The following is a 17,759-nucleotide window of genomic DNA, read 5'->3' as shown; positions in this document are numbered from 1 at the left end:
GAGTCATAACTTTCCACCTGTATTATAGAGTGATTAACTCTTGTTTTGAAAGGAAAAAAAAAAAAAAAAGCCTAGATGCTAAATAAGGACTTGGCTCCCTTTGTTTCTGCAGTGTTAATCTATTTCATTATCACGTCATACAATAGTATTTATTATCCCTTCAGTGGTCTCAACGAGGTCTTAAGGAAAATACAAGGCAGAAGTTCACGTGACTCAGAAATACAGTAAATTACATTAATAGAAAGAAAAAGTATTGCTAAACACTATTAAAGTCATCAGTTATCAGGATTTCAAGCATGATCTTACATTCTCTGCTCAGCCAAGCAGATTCAGGTATGATGTTTATATTGAAACTGTTAAATCCAACCACAAGATGCAATTCTTATACCATTTATTTACAATATGGAGCACTATAACATTAAGCTTTGCAGAGGCTCCCTTCCAAAACATTCTTCATAGCAAAGTCACTTTTCTTCTGTTCAGAATAGGATAAATGAAAAGACAAACAAAAGTTCTATTGCATATTTTAAATATAGCAATCCACAGATAGCAACAGCCTTTTTCTCATTTTACTGATCAAAGCTACATCAATTATGACTTCTTGCCTGTTTCCCATTACTATAAGTAAAGTGTAGAACAAACATTTTTGGCACATAGGATTTATTCACATCTGCCATTGGCTAACCCCATCACTTGTACAATTTGAAAAAGTTGCGTAGGCTGCACAAATAATTTAAGATGTTCATGCCTCTAAAAAAAGACAACCAGGAGTTAACCTGCACAACATAAAACATTAATGTAAAATCATATGGAAACATTTTGGAAAAGTGAACTGTTGTAACATCAAGTTTTACATAGGAACTCCTACTGGATGAGTAATTAACTCTTCTTGACAATATGTGTCATTATATGATGAGAAATTAATTTGTTTTTAAGTTGAAAGTTTTCCCTGACTCATCATCATCACCAAGTTTGCAGCCAATGCAACCATCAGTACAATTCTCCTCCTGACAAATTTACGACTGCAAGATTGAAGCCCATGCCATTGCCACAACCCACACAGCCCCTATTCTCAATATTCTCAGCTATGTATAGAATTACAATATCCACAATATTTCACAATTACAATATCCATTTTATCTGGAAAGGATGTTAATTTTGAATGGCACAGTGGATTATTATCAGTGGACATACAAACTGAAGGAAACTGAAGGACATACAAACATACAAACTGAAGAAAAAATCTGGGGGGGAGGCAGATGACTCGACTGAAGTGCATCTATACCAATGCACGCAGCATGAGCAACAAGCAGGAAGAGTTGGAAGCAATTGTGAGTCAGACTAATTGGGACCTTGTTGCTATTACCGAAACATAGTGGGACCACTACTATGACTGGAGTGCTGTGATAGATGGCTACAAGCTCCTCAGAAGGGATGGACAAAGAAAGAAGGGTGGTGGTGTGGCCCTTTATATTAAAGACCGTTTTGATGTTGAAGAGCTTGGAGTTGGGAATGACAGAGTTGAGTGTCCTGGGACAAGGATCAGGGGGAAGGCCTGTAGGGGCGACATCTTGGTGGGGGTCTGTTATAGACTGCCTAATCAGTATGGAGAGTTGGACGAAACATTCTATGAACAGCTTACAGAAGTCACGCGATCGCCATCACTTGTTCTCATGGGAGACTTCAACTTCCCTGATACATGTTGGAAATATAATACAGCACAGAGGAAGCAGTACAGGAGGTTTCTAGACTGCGTCGAAGATAGCTTCCTTATGCAACTGGTAGGAGAGCCTACCAAGGGTGGTGCCCTGCTAGACCTGGTTTTCACTAACAGAGAAGGACTGGTGGGAGAAGTGAAGGTTGGGGACTGTCTTGGGCAGAGCGACCATGGAATTGTAGAATTCTCTATTCTTGGAGGTGTTGGAAGAGTGACCAGCAAAACTACTTTCTTGAACTTCCAGAGGGCGGACTTTGATCTGTTCAGGGCATGGGTCCTTTGGGAGTCGCTTCTTAAGGGTAAAGAGGTCCAGGAAGCCTGGACACTCCTCACAACGGAAATCTTAAAGGTGCAAGAACAAGCTGTCCCTGAATGCCTTAAGGCAAGCCGTAGGGGAAGACAACCGGTGTAGATGAGCCGGGAACTACTCTTGGGACTCAGGGAGAAAAAGAGTCTACAACCTCTGGAAGAAGGGACAGGTTACTTGGGGAGATTACAAAGGAGTAGCTAAGGTATGCAGGGAGGAAGTTAGGAAGGCAAAAGCCCAGCTTGAACTCAGGTTGGCCACTGCAGTAAAAGACAATAAAAAATCCTTTTATAAATATATCAACAGCAAAAGAAGAATCAAGGATAATTTTCATCCTATATTTGATGCAGCAGGGAATGTGGCCACTGAGGACAAGGAGAAGGCTGTGGTCCTCAATGCCTTCTTTACATCTGCCTGTAATAGCCAGACCAGTTATCCTCTGGGCATTTTACGCCCTGATCTGGAAGTCTGGGATGCTACTCAGAATAGTAGTGATTCAGGTGGAGACAGTCAGAAAGCTCTTCCTCCATCTGGACTGTCACAATTCCATGGGACTGGATGGGCTACACCCCTGGGTGCTGAGGGAGCTAGTGGGGTGACTGCTGCTCTCAGCCATCTATCAGCACTCCTGGTTAACTGGAGAGGCCCCCGAGGATTGGAGGCTTGCTGATGTGACTCCCATCTTCAAGAAGGGCCATAAGGAGGATCCCCCAAACTATAGGCCTGTTAGCCTGACCTCGGTACTGAGGAAAGTAATGGAGCAAATCATCTTGGGTGAGATCGCACAGCACTTGCATAGTGTCCAGGGGATCAGGCCCAGCCAACACAGGTTCATGAAAGGTAGGTTGTGCTTAACCAACCTCATCTCCTTCTATGACTGGATGACCAGACTGGTAGACGAAGGAAAAGCTGTTGATGTAGTCTACCTAGACTTCAGCAAAGCCTTTGACACAATCTTTCACAGGCTTCTTCTGGGGAAACTGGCTGCCCGTGGCCTGGACAGGTATACACTCCTTTAGGTAAGAAACTAGCTAGAGGGCTGTGCCCAACGGGTAGTGGTGAATGGAGTTAAGTCCAGCTGGCGACCCGTTTCAAGTGTTGTCCCCCAGGGGTCGGTACTGGAGCCCATCTTGTTTAATATCTTTATTGATGACCTAGATGAGGGGATAGAGTGTACCCTCAGTAAGTTTGCAGATGACACCAAGTTGAGAGGTGGTGTGGATCTGCCTGAAGGTAGGGAGGCCCTTCAGAGGGATTTTGATAAGCTGGATCGCTGGGCTGAGGTGAATGGAATGAGGTTCAAAAAGTCCAAGTGCCAGGTTCTGAACTTTGGCCACAACAACCCCATGCAGCCTTATAGGCTTGGGGATGAGTAGTTGGATGAGTGTGAAGAGAAAAGGGACCTGGGGGTGTTGGTTGATGCTTGACTGAACATGAGCCAACAGTGTGCCCAGGTGGCCAAGAGGGCAAACGGCATCCTGGCCTGCATTAGAAATAGTCTGACCAGCAGGAGCAGGGATGTGATCATCCCCCTGCACTCAGCACTGGTGAGGCCACACCTCAAGTATTGTGTTCAGTTTTGGGCCCCTCACTGCAGGAAAGACATTGAGGTGCTGGAGCGTGTCCAGAGAAGGGCAGTGAAACCGGTGAGGGTCTGGAGCACGAGTCTTATGAGGAGTGGCTGAGGGAGCTGGGATTATTTAGCTCGGAGAAGATGAGGCTCGGGGGAGACCTCATTGCACTCTACAACTTCTTGAAGGGAGGTTGTGGTGAAGAGGGGTTTGGCCTCTTCTCCCAGGCAACAAACAGGACCTGGGGAAATGGCTGCAAGTTGTACCAGAGGCGGTTTAGGTTGGACATGAGGAAGAACTTTTTCTCTCAGAGAGTGGCCTGGCACTGGACTGGCTGCCCAGGGAGGTGGTAGAGTCACCGTCCCTGGCAGTGTTCAAGAGACGTCTGGATGAGATATGGTTTAGTAGTTTGTGGTAGCAGTGGTAATGAGAAGACAGTTGGACTAGATGATCTTATAGGTCCTTTCCAACCTTCTATGAAAAAGGATTCTATGAAAAAGGATTGAAGCAAACGGTTAATCATGTTTTTATTTTTCTTTAAATAGCAAGTTTTTATGAATTTTCTCAATACTAAGATTTCATCAAGAATTCAAGAACTGTAGTTGCAAACATGGAGAAAAATGAAGGTATACAGAAATCAACACTAAAGCTGTGTGAAAGAGGAAGTCTTCAACCCTATTCAGCATGCCAAGTAAGCACTTAAAAAGAAAAAAAGATTGTTCAAGAAAAATAAATTAAATAAAATGTATCAGCTGTCTTAAAAGAACATAATGAATATGCAAAAATTGACCAAGTTGGTCTAACAACACAATAGAAGGGGAAAGAACTGGAGTTCAATCGAATGAAAATACAGTTACTAGTAGCAGCTTGGAGTACGAGAAAAGACATTAAAATCACCTGTTCTTTTCAATAATAAAATTTAAATACTTACTGTTTGGTTCTTTCGCTATTTAATGGTAAAATTGTAAGGTGGAGTTCTAGCAATAAACAACTCTTGCAGGCACTGATATCTGACTGACAATATTTTAGAATAAGTATAAATTTGCTAACATCAGTAAATGCTTTGTGTCTCCACACAAGTGATGGATAGAACTTTTCATGATACAAATAAAACACCATTGGAAATGAAATCATTCTATCATTTCTTCTGGCACTGAAAGTATAGGGCAAGTTCTTATCATGCCTTTGCTCATACAAAAGAAACAAGAGCTGAACTTCTAGTGCTTTTCCCATTGTTCCTGTTCTGCATCACAAGAAAACCAAAGCATTTCAAACCTTCATAAACAAAATTAACTACAAAGCAACAGCCTGTAATTCAGGATAGTCAGGATAAAAATGACTAATATTATAATAAAAATAAAATATAAAAATACTAGGAATATACATATAATTTTCTATTTAATCTTTCCAACTGAAACAAATTTTATGATATTTGATTTAAAAAGTTACACAGAGCACTGTCAGTGACCCAAACACCACAGTAATTTGCAAATTTTAAATCAGCAGTGATGCTGTATTTACTGCCAGTTTACTGATGATCACGCTCACTGTGATTTCTGCAGAAACGCAGAGAAGCTCCTTTGTACTTTTCTCTTAGATATGCTTTCCGAGATCAGTTATATAGTAAATTCTTATAGACTATGATTTGCTAATATTTCTCTAGTTTTTTAAAACCATGATCTTATGAAGTAGTAAGTGGAAAGCCTTAAAAATATTCCACTATACAATTTAGATATGTTGCTCTCAAAGTAATGCCTCCTATTTATTTCTGTGGAAAATACTACAGATACCAAGAGCACAATAACACTATTTGATAGAGCAAATTCTCAGCTACAAAACACAATCTGCCTCTGACACTGTGGTCCAACATAATAAAATAGGATGCATTACATCCAGAGAAGTTTTTGTATATTGTTAATTTCAGAGAAATAGTTTTGTTTTACAAATCTACTTTTGCTTTATGCATGTTTATTGAAAAACTATAATTTAACCTTTTTCTTATAGTTACAAGAATTTTCCAGGTAATTTGCTTACAACTGATGATAGACTAACTAATCGATGGTTACCCACATTACTCCACTATCTTTTGAACTCACAACATTCCACTATTTTTTTGTTCCAAACTTGCCTCCTAGTTATCCTTTCTATCTAGAACTTCCATGATATCAAAGGATTTATTTAAAATTAAGGGGACAAATATCTTCTCACAGTTTTTAGAGCCCTTTTTACAAGTTATCCATGCCAACTGATTTATTCAGGCTTCATCCTGCTGTATGGCACCACACTGTTGTCCAGTTAGTTAACAGTTCTCTAGTACATCATCCAGTTTTCTTGCAAATCTGACAGGATGTTTACCTTGGAAATGTCGTATTTGAAGATGAGCTGTCCACTGCAATTCTTTGTAATAACTTGCACGTGGAACAAATCAAGCTCAGAAGTGTGTATCAGTGTTACATGGACTGAGGAATAAACAATAGCACATCTTCCATTGTCACTCAGACTGGAATCCACATTGGTGAAAACAAAAAAATTCAGGCTGTTAAAGCTGTATTACTACCATCTCAAAAAATAAAAAAAACAATCAGTAGTTCATTATCACAGACACTACAGGCTGCCTGATCAAGCGGAACCTGCTCATAAAGCCACCTTCTTCCAGCTACAGGACTATCATGGCAGTCCCTGGTGACTAGAAAAAAGAGAATGCTACACTCATTATTTAGAAGGGAAAGAAGGATGGCACAGGGAACTATTGACCTGTTAGCCTCACCTTTATGTCAGGAAAGATCATGGTGCAGATCCTCCTGGAAGCTATGCTAAGGCACATGGAAGAGGAAGATAATATAAGACAACCAGCATGGCTTCACCTAGGGCAAGTCCTGACTGATCAATCTAGTGGCCTTCTATGATGGTGTAACTGCATCAGTGGACATTAGTTAGAAGAGTCTATTGCGACAGAACAAGGGGAAATGATTTCAAAGTAAAAGAAGAGAGATTTAGATTGGATATAAGGAAGAAGGTTTTTTTACAATAAGGACAGTAAAGCACTGGAACAGGTTGCCCAGAGAGGTGGTGAGTGCCCCATCCCTGGAGACTTTCAAGGTCAGGTTCGACAGGGCTCTGAGCAACCTGACTGAGCCGTAAGTATCCTTGTTCAATGCAGGGCAGTTGGACTTGGCGATCTTTAAGGGTCCCTTCCAACTCAAATTATTCTGTGATGATTCTGTGATACATACCAGCCTAATGAGGTCTCAATACTTTTAGTTCTATTGACATGCTAGGCAATAGATCTCCCTTTCATTTTTTTTACCTCTTCTAGATTTTTCCTTAACGTATCTACTTTCTTTGTAAACTTTTGGTAGATTAGACATTCCAGTTTATCTTAATTGTTAGATATTCCCCTTTTATTTGCTATTTTTTTCATAAATGGACTTTTTTTTTTTTCAAATTACTTGCATTCATTCTGAAAAAGTATGTAATTTTATATTTTCAGGTTTATAAGAAATCATCATTTCATATAGTCTTTTCTCTAAGAGTTCTAGCCAACTTTCATTCTAATTCTTCCACCTAAATTTTTTGTCACAATTGATTTCACATATAAGTTTCTCCATTAGACAATTAGTCCCTAAAAAGGACCAAGTATATTGGTTGACACCCTATTCCATTTGCGGAGAATGAAAGCAATCAGGTCACTAGGCAACCACCAACTCTGAGTCCAGTATTCAATTCACCTTACCTACCACAACAAGATTCAAACATTCTGAGTTCCATATCTTTCATACTAGAAAACCATAAATAATTCTCACAAAGAATGAATATTTTTACCACTGACTGCCTGAAATTTCCAGCTCTTGTTTCTTACATTCAAACCCCACATAACAATCTTTTTCTTTTAACCTACGTAAAAGACAGATAATTAAACAACTTACCACAACCATAACACTACTCCTATTACCAAACAAACAGGTTTATAAGAGATAGGTGTTCCATTTATAAACAGTGTTTCATACTTTTATGCAGCCAGAGCACTGCATAGTGACTTTCACATAGGTAGTAATCAGATTTTCCTATCAATAAGAAAAATGCCTGCAAAATAAGGAGGAATAAAATATAGAGCTCTCAAGGTTTCTCCAGCACAAGAACAGAAGATCTCTGTGAAGCAGGACAGCCAGATCTGGAGACCCCTTTCGTGGTAAACAATAACGCCAAATCATCTGTGTTATGCTGTATTTGCTATGCCATCTGATCTTTTCACGTCTGACAGTTAAAAACAGTGTATTGGACCAAAGACAGTGAAGATCAAAGTGATTTTTATTTCCTCACCTCAGTGAATGGTTTCTCTAAGAGAGAGGAGTGCATAATAACTCAGAAGGGAAGGCCGCTCTCAGAGGAAAGCCTGTGTGGTTTAACAGGGGAAGGCTTGTACTATCTTGCTTCTACTCAGAAGACAATATTCAGCTTAAAATACAAGAGAGTGACAACAGATAACGTTATCTAGTAAGACGATTCAGAACTGAAACATTTATTTTATCTCTTCAAAATATATACTTATCTAGCATAAAAATAACTAGATAAAATTATTTAAATAAGTGAAGATAATCTCATGACATTTACTGTACTTTCCAATTATTATTATTGCTTATTTTCTTTCTCAGAAAATTCAAAGCACCAAATTCAATCCCAAGTTCCACAATATGTTAAAACATCAAGATCTTTTTCAGCCTATTTTTTTTTGTACTTCGTTTGCATTGATAACTGGCTCTGAAAAATATGCAAGTTTTAAGTCTTTATGTAGCCTGACAGTCAGTCACTACTTTTACTGTGGTCTTTTTTGCTCTTTAGTGAATCTCATTCACCTCATTATCCCTTATGACAGACGATAAGCAAGATAATTTTATATACATAAAATAATTTTTTGGCTTTAAAAAAATAACATTTACAACAAACTAACTTATAGCTTGAAATTGCAGGTAATCCCTTAATTGCTTTTTTCAGTCAAAGAAAAAAGATGCCTAAACTTGTCTTACATGCTCTAATTTCCATGTCATATAATTTAGCAGGAAATATACTCATGGCCTAACACAAATGCATGCATCTCCAAAGACAAAAATATACACCTCAGTTTAACAAAAAAAAAAAAAGCATGAAAATAATCATGGCAAATTTACAGCGTTTAGAGAACTAGGTATAGACTACTGAGTTTAATTGCTGCTTCAAAAAAACCAGAAATGAGAAGTGTCAGGTACCCTGTTCGAACATCAAGAGCTAGGAGACTTCTTTTTACAGTGGTGGTGATTCTGATCTAGTATTGGTGTCCCAAAACAAGAAAAACAATATACAAGGTATGACTTTACATCTGCCACAGATATTCCACACATGACAGAACACAAAAGTACATTTGCAGACAATGATATTTCAAAATTTGAAGGTGCTCACAACAGTTTGAAAAGTAGTATGGGCAACGTGTGAGGACATCAGAATACCCTGGAGGACTTCAAGTGACACATCATGTTACTGGGTGAACACATTGTACACCCTATAAAAATACTTTCATTCCCGGGTCAGAACTTTCAGAAAAGTCTCTTTGCAAAAAGAAAAAAAAAATTGCTTAGGAATTAATTCACTTTTCTGTTCAGAATATTTCCCTTAAATACAGAGATTCAAAAACTTCAGAGTGCTGGGAAACAAAGGGAAATTGTGCTGTTATTCATAGTTTATTGTATGTAGTATGCAAAGAATAACCATATTATTCCTCCTGACTCTAAATAACTTTTTGCTCAACTTCTGCCATAAAAGAATAATTTCCCGATCTTTAAGAACTGTAATCTTTAAACTCACCTGCTGCAAGTTGTGTATGTATTTGTTTATGAGGACTAATACTTCCTAGATACAGAAAGCCTTAGACAATGCACCAAAAAAATTGACTGAAGTCTGCTGATGGAAGATTTATCCATTTTTAGCAAATGTCAAATCACTGGCTATTGCTTTTAAGATTAATAAAAGATATAATGGTTTCTAGATAGCCTCTAAATAAAGATTACTATGAATGGAGAAATGATTTACCAATAGTCACCACAATGATATTTCTTTAAAGGTTACAATCATAAGTTATTTAGCTGAAACACTGCTGAGAATGCCTGGTCATTTCTTGAATAATGCATAATGTTCATTGTAGATCTGATCTGTATTATAACAATAGATATTTCTAAAATAATGGAGAAAACTATCTGTTACTTTCCAATTGCTCAAGATATTTCCATGAAGTAATTGACTCTGAAAATATTATATGGAGTCACCTTAGAGTTCATTTGCAAGCAAAACTCATAGCGATCACTACACAATAGGCATAAGAGAACAAACTCATCATCTTTCATAGACTTTTCAGGAAAGCTGTGACAAATACAAGGCAGAGTAAAGGACCTTTATGAAATCCTAAATTAAAAGGTATAAGTTACTGTACAGTACTGGGGAACAAATTTTAAACTAAGCTTTGAAATTTAATTATTAACACAAGCAGACCACCACATTGAGCAGGGATGGGGGAAGAGGAAGTGAGGGAGAGAGTGAAAAAAAAAAAAGCAGTTCCGTACACCCTATACCATTCCTATAGTTTTTGAAATATCTTTGAGTCTATTCAGGAGATTGCTTGGGCATGAATGAAGTATAATATTTAATGTTTTATTGTAGGAATATCAACTATACTCCATACAAAGCTGCTAACTATTTAAATGAGCTTGTTTATCCTTATGAATTTCCTCAAGGGCAGCAAAAGTGACCTTAATAAATGAAAATGAATTTCTTTTGATGTTATTTCATGAATGTTTGATCAGAATGTGTTAACAGGACTCCACATAAGGAGAACTGGTGAAGCAATAAAATATACTTCTGTTATACAGTTAATCCCGCTTATAGTGAACTCATATACAAAGAAACACCATTTATTAGTAATAATTATTATTTCAATATTCTGACCAAAAAAAAAAAAAAAATCAATCCTAGTTAGTATAAAGAAACCCTACTCAAATATTATCAAAAGCAAAAATCCTTTTTTATCCCCTACATAGCCGTTATGCTTAGAGGAATGTGAATTAACTCATCAGAGGTTGGAAAGACATTAACTGTTTACGTAGGTTTTTTACAGGGAGGAACAAGACCTTAACAAGAACTTAACTTAGACCAGACTAGTTATGCTGATATCTAGGAATAAGGTTTAATTTTCCCTCAAAAATCTTTCCTTTGTCAGAATCTTTGCCCAAAAGGAAGTGTCAGTATTCAAATATATATTCTTATTTCACAAGAGGATAACAAGAAATAAATCTCAGGTAGTCTGAAAATATACACAGAGATGAGACCGCTTTCTACAACACAGGACATCTAGTAGAAGCTTAGCTATACGAATTTTGGGAGGAATTATCTATTTCAATAGATAGATCACAGATCCTAGAGCAAGTTCACTTTATATCCAGCTTAAAACAGTTGCTTAATTACCAGACGGCTCATCCTGGAAAAGGGGTGAACACTTGCATATTATATAAGAAGGCTGATGAACCATGTTATACTCATGCACCGGATGATGCAATTATCCTTTTTTTTTTCTTCACTAAAATTATATATGGCATGGCAGACAATATAAATGAAATAAACGAAGTGATGCAAATATATCCAACTAATAAATCATCAGTCCAAAAGTCCTTCAGTTGCTGCCCTTCACGTCTATCTCCATCCACTGAAAATTATAACTTTGCTTTACTGATCTTTCTTCCTTTAAATGAAAGAGCAACTAAAAGCTCCTTTCACTGGCAGTACTAGTAACCCTTTGTGGGCATTTCTGGTTTAATAAGCCACTAGTTTATAATACTTATCAAGCATCAAGATCAGACTCTTCTTCATAAATAACATAAGTAAAAAAATTACACAAAAATGTTCAGTTTATACAAGTCACTGGAAACCCTAGTTAGGAACAATACACATATAACCTCTAAAATCAAAGATTTAAAAATTTTGATGTTACGTTCATGAATTAGAAGACACAATTCTGCCTTTAAGCTTTAATTATGGAAATTAAGTGATTGTTTGAGTCCTCACATCAAGAAATAACACCACGTTTCCCTCAAATACACCCACTGATAAAATATTAAAATAGGAAAAACAACATGATCATTGCTAGATAACTTCGAACAGTTAAATGTATGCTACCCAAAAGACTTACTGTTGTATTATTTATATCAGTAGGTTTGTTGTTAAATAAAAATAAATAAAAGAGGTTTATTTCACCTTCACATGGTGTCTTTCTCATGCAGACCTCAGATTTCCACATTTGTATCCCTTTAAAGGATTTGATATGCAGGGAAAGAAGAAAGGATGATGGTAAAAATTTCAATTTAGAGGTTACTAAAGGCTGCCATAGCCGATACAAAACAATGTATTTAGGCCATACCTTTTACTGATGTATTAGGTGGAGGTCCTTCCATTCTCAAGTTCCATGGAGGATCACCTTGATTAGCAAAGTCCCTCATTTTCAGATAGCTAATTGTAAGTCGAATGATGGATGCCTTGTCAAGCTGGCTGGTAATGGCTGCAGGCAGTGGCAACAACTTTGCCAACTCATAGAATTCAAAATTCTCCTTTCCCCGGCGAGAGCGAGCAGCATCTCGGGACTTTTCCTTTCTCAAAGCCTGTAAACTGAAGAAAATAAACAAAGTAGGACATTCATCAATATTAGTGTTATGTCATATATAATGAACTTGCTTTTTCATTGCTGATTTTCAATATGCATTATGACATTTTAAAAGTGTTGTGAATGGATGTACAGACTACAGGATACATTTAATGGTACTCCAATCTTTGAATAATTAAAACTAATGATAGTGTTTTATTTTTAGTTGTAGACATGTTACATAACTGCTCCTAACTCATTTCATCCACTCTCTAATTAGCCTGTCCTTTATTTTTCTGCTGCCAGCCAGAAGAAAGGATTCCTAAGAATCCTTTATCTAAACAAATGCTACTGCTTCTTCTGACCCACTAAGAACTATCTTCGTCCAAATTTGTACCAAATTCTGACTCTCATGGGAAAGGAGGTTAGATTCAGATGTCTGAAGTGTGTGCTATCACTGACAGGGGTTGCTGTAGCGGCAGTCAATATGACCAGACAGGCTATAAACTTCTGTGGCTCAGAAGCTGCTTTAAAGTCTGGTGTAATAACGCAAACCTACTGAGATTTCAAGAAGTTAATCTTTGTGACTTGTTTAGCTGGCCTTGGTGTTGAAACAGTAACCATTTTCAGAGATTCAAGAAAGCAGTTAATGGAGTTACGCGCTTCATTTTTTCCAATTTTAATTCAACATCACATACGACAGACTCCTACGCAGCTTTTTGGATTAGAGAGACCCTTCTGCTTTATGCAAAACAGGTGGATATGCAAGGACACTCATTTACTTCAGGTTTATTAAGGTATTTCTTGCTACCACCCATATACTAGGCCTAAAATTAACTCCGATTTTACTCCTGTGCTACTTAATTTGTGTACAACATCTGAACACACATTGAGAAGACACTGGATCATCAAGGCTGTTGTCTTCCCCTGATTTTTTCCCAAAAGTCAAAGAAAACTCAAGTTTCAGTTTCTTTCTTTCTTTGTTAATATCTGATATAATTGCTTTACAAGAGAAAATGGATTCACACTGTTCGTTGTGTGGTTTGAAGCAAATGAACAAACGCACAGTAAACTTACCAGAAGATTAAGAATCAATGTACAAACAATAAAAAGAACAGGTATGAAATTTTTTTCCTCCTCTTCTAAGGGGTTTTTTGGGAGACAAACTTTTCAGCCTAGGACAAGTCTCGACTGCACATTTCACCCACATCTTGGTAAATAGAGATTGGTGCTGATGTTTGTGTCTACCAGTCAGTTCTAGACCCTCAAAAAGGATGTATTTTTACTTTGTTTTGTTTGATTACTTATTAATTGCATGAAATTACAGTCAAAATTCCATTAAATACCCATTGGTTTAAGAAACAAATTTGAATACAACTAGTGTGTAATGAAACAGCAAATACTTCTCTTCAGCTTCTACAACTCTTATTGAAACCTTGGTTTTCATTACAGAATAGTCTACAACATCACTACAGCTTACGAAGCACATTAGACAAGTAAATTTAAAACTATGATTCTGAGACTCCTATTCACCTTCTAACTTGGGGATGACTTAAACTACAGAAGAGATTATCTTGTTTTAATATTCTTACCTATGTACATTTGTTGCAGCTATCTCTGCCTAAGATACTCCTCAGAATTGAAAGGGCAGACCACCAATGCATCACGCTGCCCTGAGAATGATTAAAAACTTACATTCTCTACACAATTATATAGTAACAACTATATTTTTAAAAACAGCTAAGGAATACAGGCGGTGAATGATCAGACCACCAGTAAGAAATACCATCTATTTATTCATAGATAAAGATACAATGCTCTATTGAATTCCATACTAAAAAACCTACTTGTCTTTATGAGCTGTAACTTAACAGCTCACAGCTAGATTGAAATTTACAAGCTATATTCTAAGTGACAAATGAGACTTTTGAAATTGAAAGGTGTTAGGAATTGAAAAGTGATAGAATATTCTTTAGCAAAACCTAAAACTGAAAGCACAGTTTACAAATCCTGTACAATGTTCAGGATGTTCAGCTAAAACTGAACAACGTATTGCAATATAAGCTTATATAATGCATTACTGGATTGCTAAGTTTTGCAATCTCAGTCAGTTCAGTTGAAAAACAGGGCTCTACCTGTTTATTTAACAGGTGGCTTTCAGAGCCATCTAAGTGTATTTAAACTTCTAGAATAAAAAAAATCCCAGCATACAAGTGATGGGAAATTAATAAATGTATGAAAGCAACTCTAAAGAAGTGGCAATATCAGTAAACATGGCTTTCCTCCCAGCCATACTGTATACTGCTCTTTGTGAAAATACTAACAAAGTTAGTCAAGTCTAGAAGTTTGTAAGTCTTGGCATCAGTGCATTTTACTAAGTTTAGCAATGATGTCTGGCAATAAGTGCATATAAGTCTCAATTTCTCTACCATGCAGTTCTACCAATGGACAAATTGTGGTAGTAGTATTGGACACCAAAGTTACACTGATACAATGGGTCCTTAATTTAGTAACAGCAATTTCCTCAGCAGAATGCAGGAATTCATTAGATATGCCCTGAACGTCTTTGGCACCTGCGATTCTGATAGGCAACATCAGCTTCATCGTTGGATGTTCGTAACAGAGGAAAGTGCTGGCACTGACAATCCTAATAATGTGATATAAGAGGTGTGAAGCTCACAGCAGAAAGCAGTGGTGCTGACCCAAGCACACGTTGGGCCCTTGTCATATGACATTAATATTACAGGTAGTTCTTGGTAACAAATGAACTTGCTGCAAACCAGTCTGCAAATGCTTAGAAATTCCTACTAATGAAAAGAATTGAAGTGTGAGAAAATGTACCCATGTTTACTACATTGATTCCACATTAGAAAGTACCTAGAAATCAAATATTGTATGTGTCTTACACGAGGATTAGTTCTTAGATGAAGTCTCCCAACAGACAAGCAAATCTACATATGCTGTCTATGCTACCAACAAGGAAATAACGAAGTGTGAAATATACCCAAGGGACATAAAGATTGCTCCCTCCTTGCTGCCTGTGGAGAAGGGGAAAGAGCTCAGATAATTGGATCAGAGCACATCCCTGTTCAATATCAAAGGATGATGTCATGATCCAATGGTAAAACGTCATGCATTCCCCTAAGAACATACTTCTAAAGCAATTTTCATACAGAGTCCACTAAAGAAGACAAAGAGGTTTCCAGCTGCTAGCTCTTGATAATTTTGAGATGCAATAGCATATAAACAGAATATTTAATGACTAGAAAACTAATGCTACTTTAGATAGGAAGTTTCTAAAATATATATCATTTTTCCTTCTAGGGCCTTTTCAGATGGACTGATATAAAGCAGGTCTTTTTTACAGTTGAAAGGGTACGATAAGTAGCATCGTATACTTTTGAAACGGTGTACACAACATTTCAAAAGTAAATTTTCTATTGAAGACACAGCAGATGCAGAAGACATGATAATATGCTGTTGCATAAAAGTTTTATTGGTACTCATAACTCACTTGTGATTTCATTGTGCTTGTGGTCATTCTGAGCTTAACATGCTTCGTATTTTATTCCACATCATTTTATATATTTTATATTCATAAGCATATAAATGCATCCATGTCTATGTCCAACCCTCCCCTCCCCCCACCAATCTCCACATCTGACAGATCATCATCTGTCAGTTTAAAGATGGGACAAGCACAGCTCCTAATTTTTGCAGGATATAATGGCAATCAAACATATTACAGCATATCAGCAGATGCACTGACCTACATTAGTAAGGATTTTTTTAACATATCAATACCTCACCTGTGTATCTCAGTTTGGGTGGTAAAAATCAGTGAAATAATTTAATGCCATGAGTTTGCATTTTGAATGAAAACAGGGGAATGGCTGTGGTTACAAATAAGTATTTTTATTTACAATTTCAGAATGCAGCTCGGAAGCAGACACATAGGCCCACTCAGTTTTAGAAAAGGAGTTCACATTTACAACTCACTCATTACTCTTTCTTTAAGCCCAACATAGGTAACTGGGGTGTGATCATCCCTCTGTACTCAGCTCTGGTGAGGCTGCATCTCGAGTACTGTATTCAGTTTTGGGCCCCTCGACAACGAAAAAAACATTGAGGCCCTGGAACGTGTACAGAAAAGGGCAACAAAGCTGGCAAGGAGTCTGGAACACACATCTTACAGGGAGGGGCTGAGGGAGCTGGGATTGGTTAGTCTGAAGAAGAAGAGGCTCTGGGGAGGCCATATCACACTCTTCAATTACCTGAAAAGAGTTTGTGGTGAGGTAGGTATCTGCCTCTTCTCCCATGCAAGTAGCAATAGGACTAGAGGGAATGGCATCCCGTTGCACAAGGGGAGGTTCAGGCTAGATGTTATGAACAATTTCTCTGAAAAGGTGGTCAGGCATTGGAATGGGCTTTCCAGGGAGGTGGCTGAATCACCATTCTGGATGCTCTGAAGGTGTTCAAGAAATGTTTGGATATTGTACTAAGGGACATGGTTTGGTGGGGAAATATTGGTAATAGGTGGACACTGGAACTGTATGATCTTGGAAGTCATCTCCAAAGTACGTGATTCTATGATTCTATTTCTTTAAGTGCAACACAGACAACTGGGGTTCCCTGAAGATATTGGTCTCTCCCCAGTTCAGCCCCATATACCAGAAGCAGCGAGGTTTTACAGTGCTTCCACTGCACTGGTCATAAATAGAGACTGAAGTGGGTGCAAAAGCCATAAAACAAGGTTTGAGGGACAGACAAGCTACTGAGATCCAGCTAGAATGGTTAAAGCCAATGGACAGCGTGCCAGTAGTGTTCCACCATTGCTTTTGCTCATTTTTATTAGTTACAAGCAGAAAGGTATGACACAATGAATAGGCAATTATTATCAGAGTTCTTTTGTGTTTCTGGAGTTCTACTGAAATCCTCCTTGACTTCAGGAGAAGCTTTACTACAAGGGCAACAGTATACTGGAATGGAGCACTTCTTGTAGTACTAAACAATATCATAATTGTTAATTCAGCTATTATCAATCACTAGTGAATTTCTTAAGCCTCTAACGACAATGTGGATTACTAGCAGGAAAAACAGATGCTGTACAACAATAATACTTAACAATATCTAATAATGTTTATAACAAGCTTTATAGAAAATGAAGCAATATGTGCACGCGTGTGTATTTTTATATTAGTACACTTTTTAAAATAAAAGGATCAAAAGGTCCTCTACAAGCATTCTCTAACTCTCCAAAGACCTCTTCAGAAGCCTGTTATATTCATTTCACAGAAAAGAAATCAGATCTATGGAAAGGATGTGCAACATTAGATTGCACAATGTGTCTGTTAAAAAAAGAAAAAAGAAAAAAGGGACTGGAACCAAGTGATCCAGCTTCATCTTCATATCCCATTGGACTTTTAGTTGTGTGTCCTTCTGTGTACAATGTTTTCCAAACTATAAATAATGAAAGAATGCTTATTTGGTCAAGTTTATCTGTAATGTAAC

At 37.4% G+C, this 17,759-nt stretch overlaps 1 protein-coding gene across 6 annotated transcripts in view; it reads right to left on the bottom strand.

Annotated features, from left to right (window-relative positions):
* NPAS3 (neuronal PAS domain protein 3) overlaps nt 1-17,759 on the bottom strand; it is a gene marked incomplete at both ends in the record, with an annotated part of 595,119 nt that overhangs the window by 411,009 nt on the left and 166,351 nt on the right. For 4 of the 6 annotated variants that reach the window (XM_079537679.1, XM_079537682.1, XM_079537684.1 and 1 more), the window contains one exon: nt 12,030-12,274. In XM_079537679.1, coding sequence (XP_079393805.1) covers nt 12,030-12,274 — 245 coding nt within the window. Of the gene's footprint in view, nt 1-11,866; nt 11,918-12,029; nt 12,275-17,759 lie in introns of all 6 variants that reach the window. The other 2 variants (XM_079537680.1, XM_079537681.1) reach the window with 1 other exon arrangement.

This window comes from Tetrao urogallus (genome assembly GCF_951394365.1).
Source record: "Tetrao urogallus genome assembly, chromosome: 6".
NCBI lineage: Eukaryota > Metazoa > Chordata > Aves > Galliformes > Phasianidae > Tetrao > Tetrao urogallus.
Note: the sequence above shows the minus strand (reverse complement) of the source record. Positions and strands in the feature narration are given on the sequence as shown.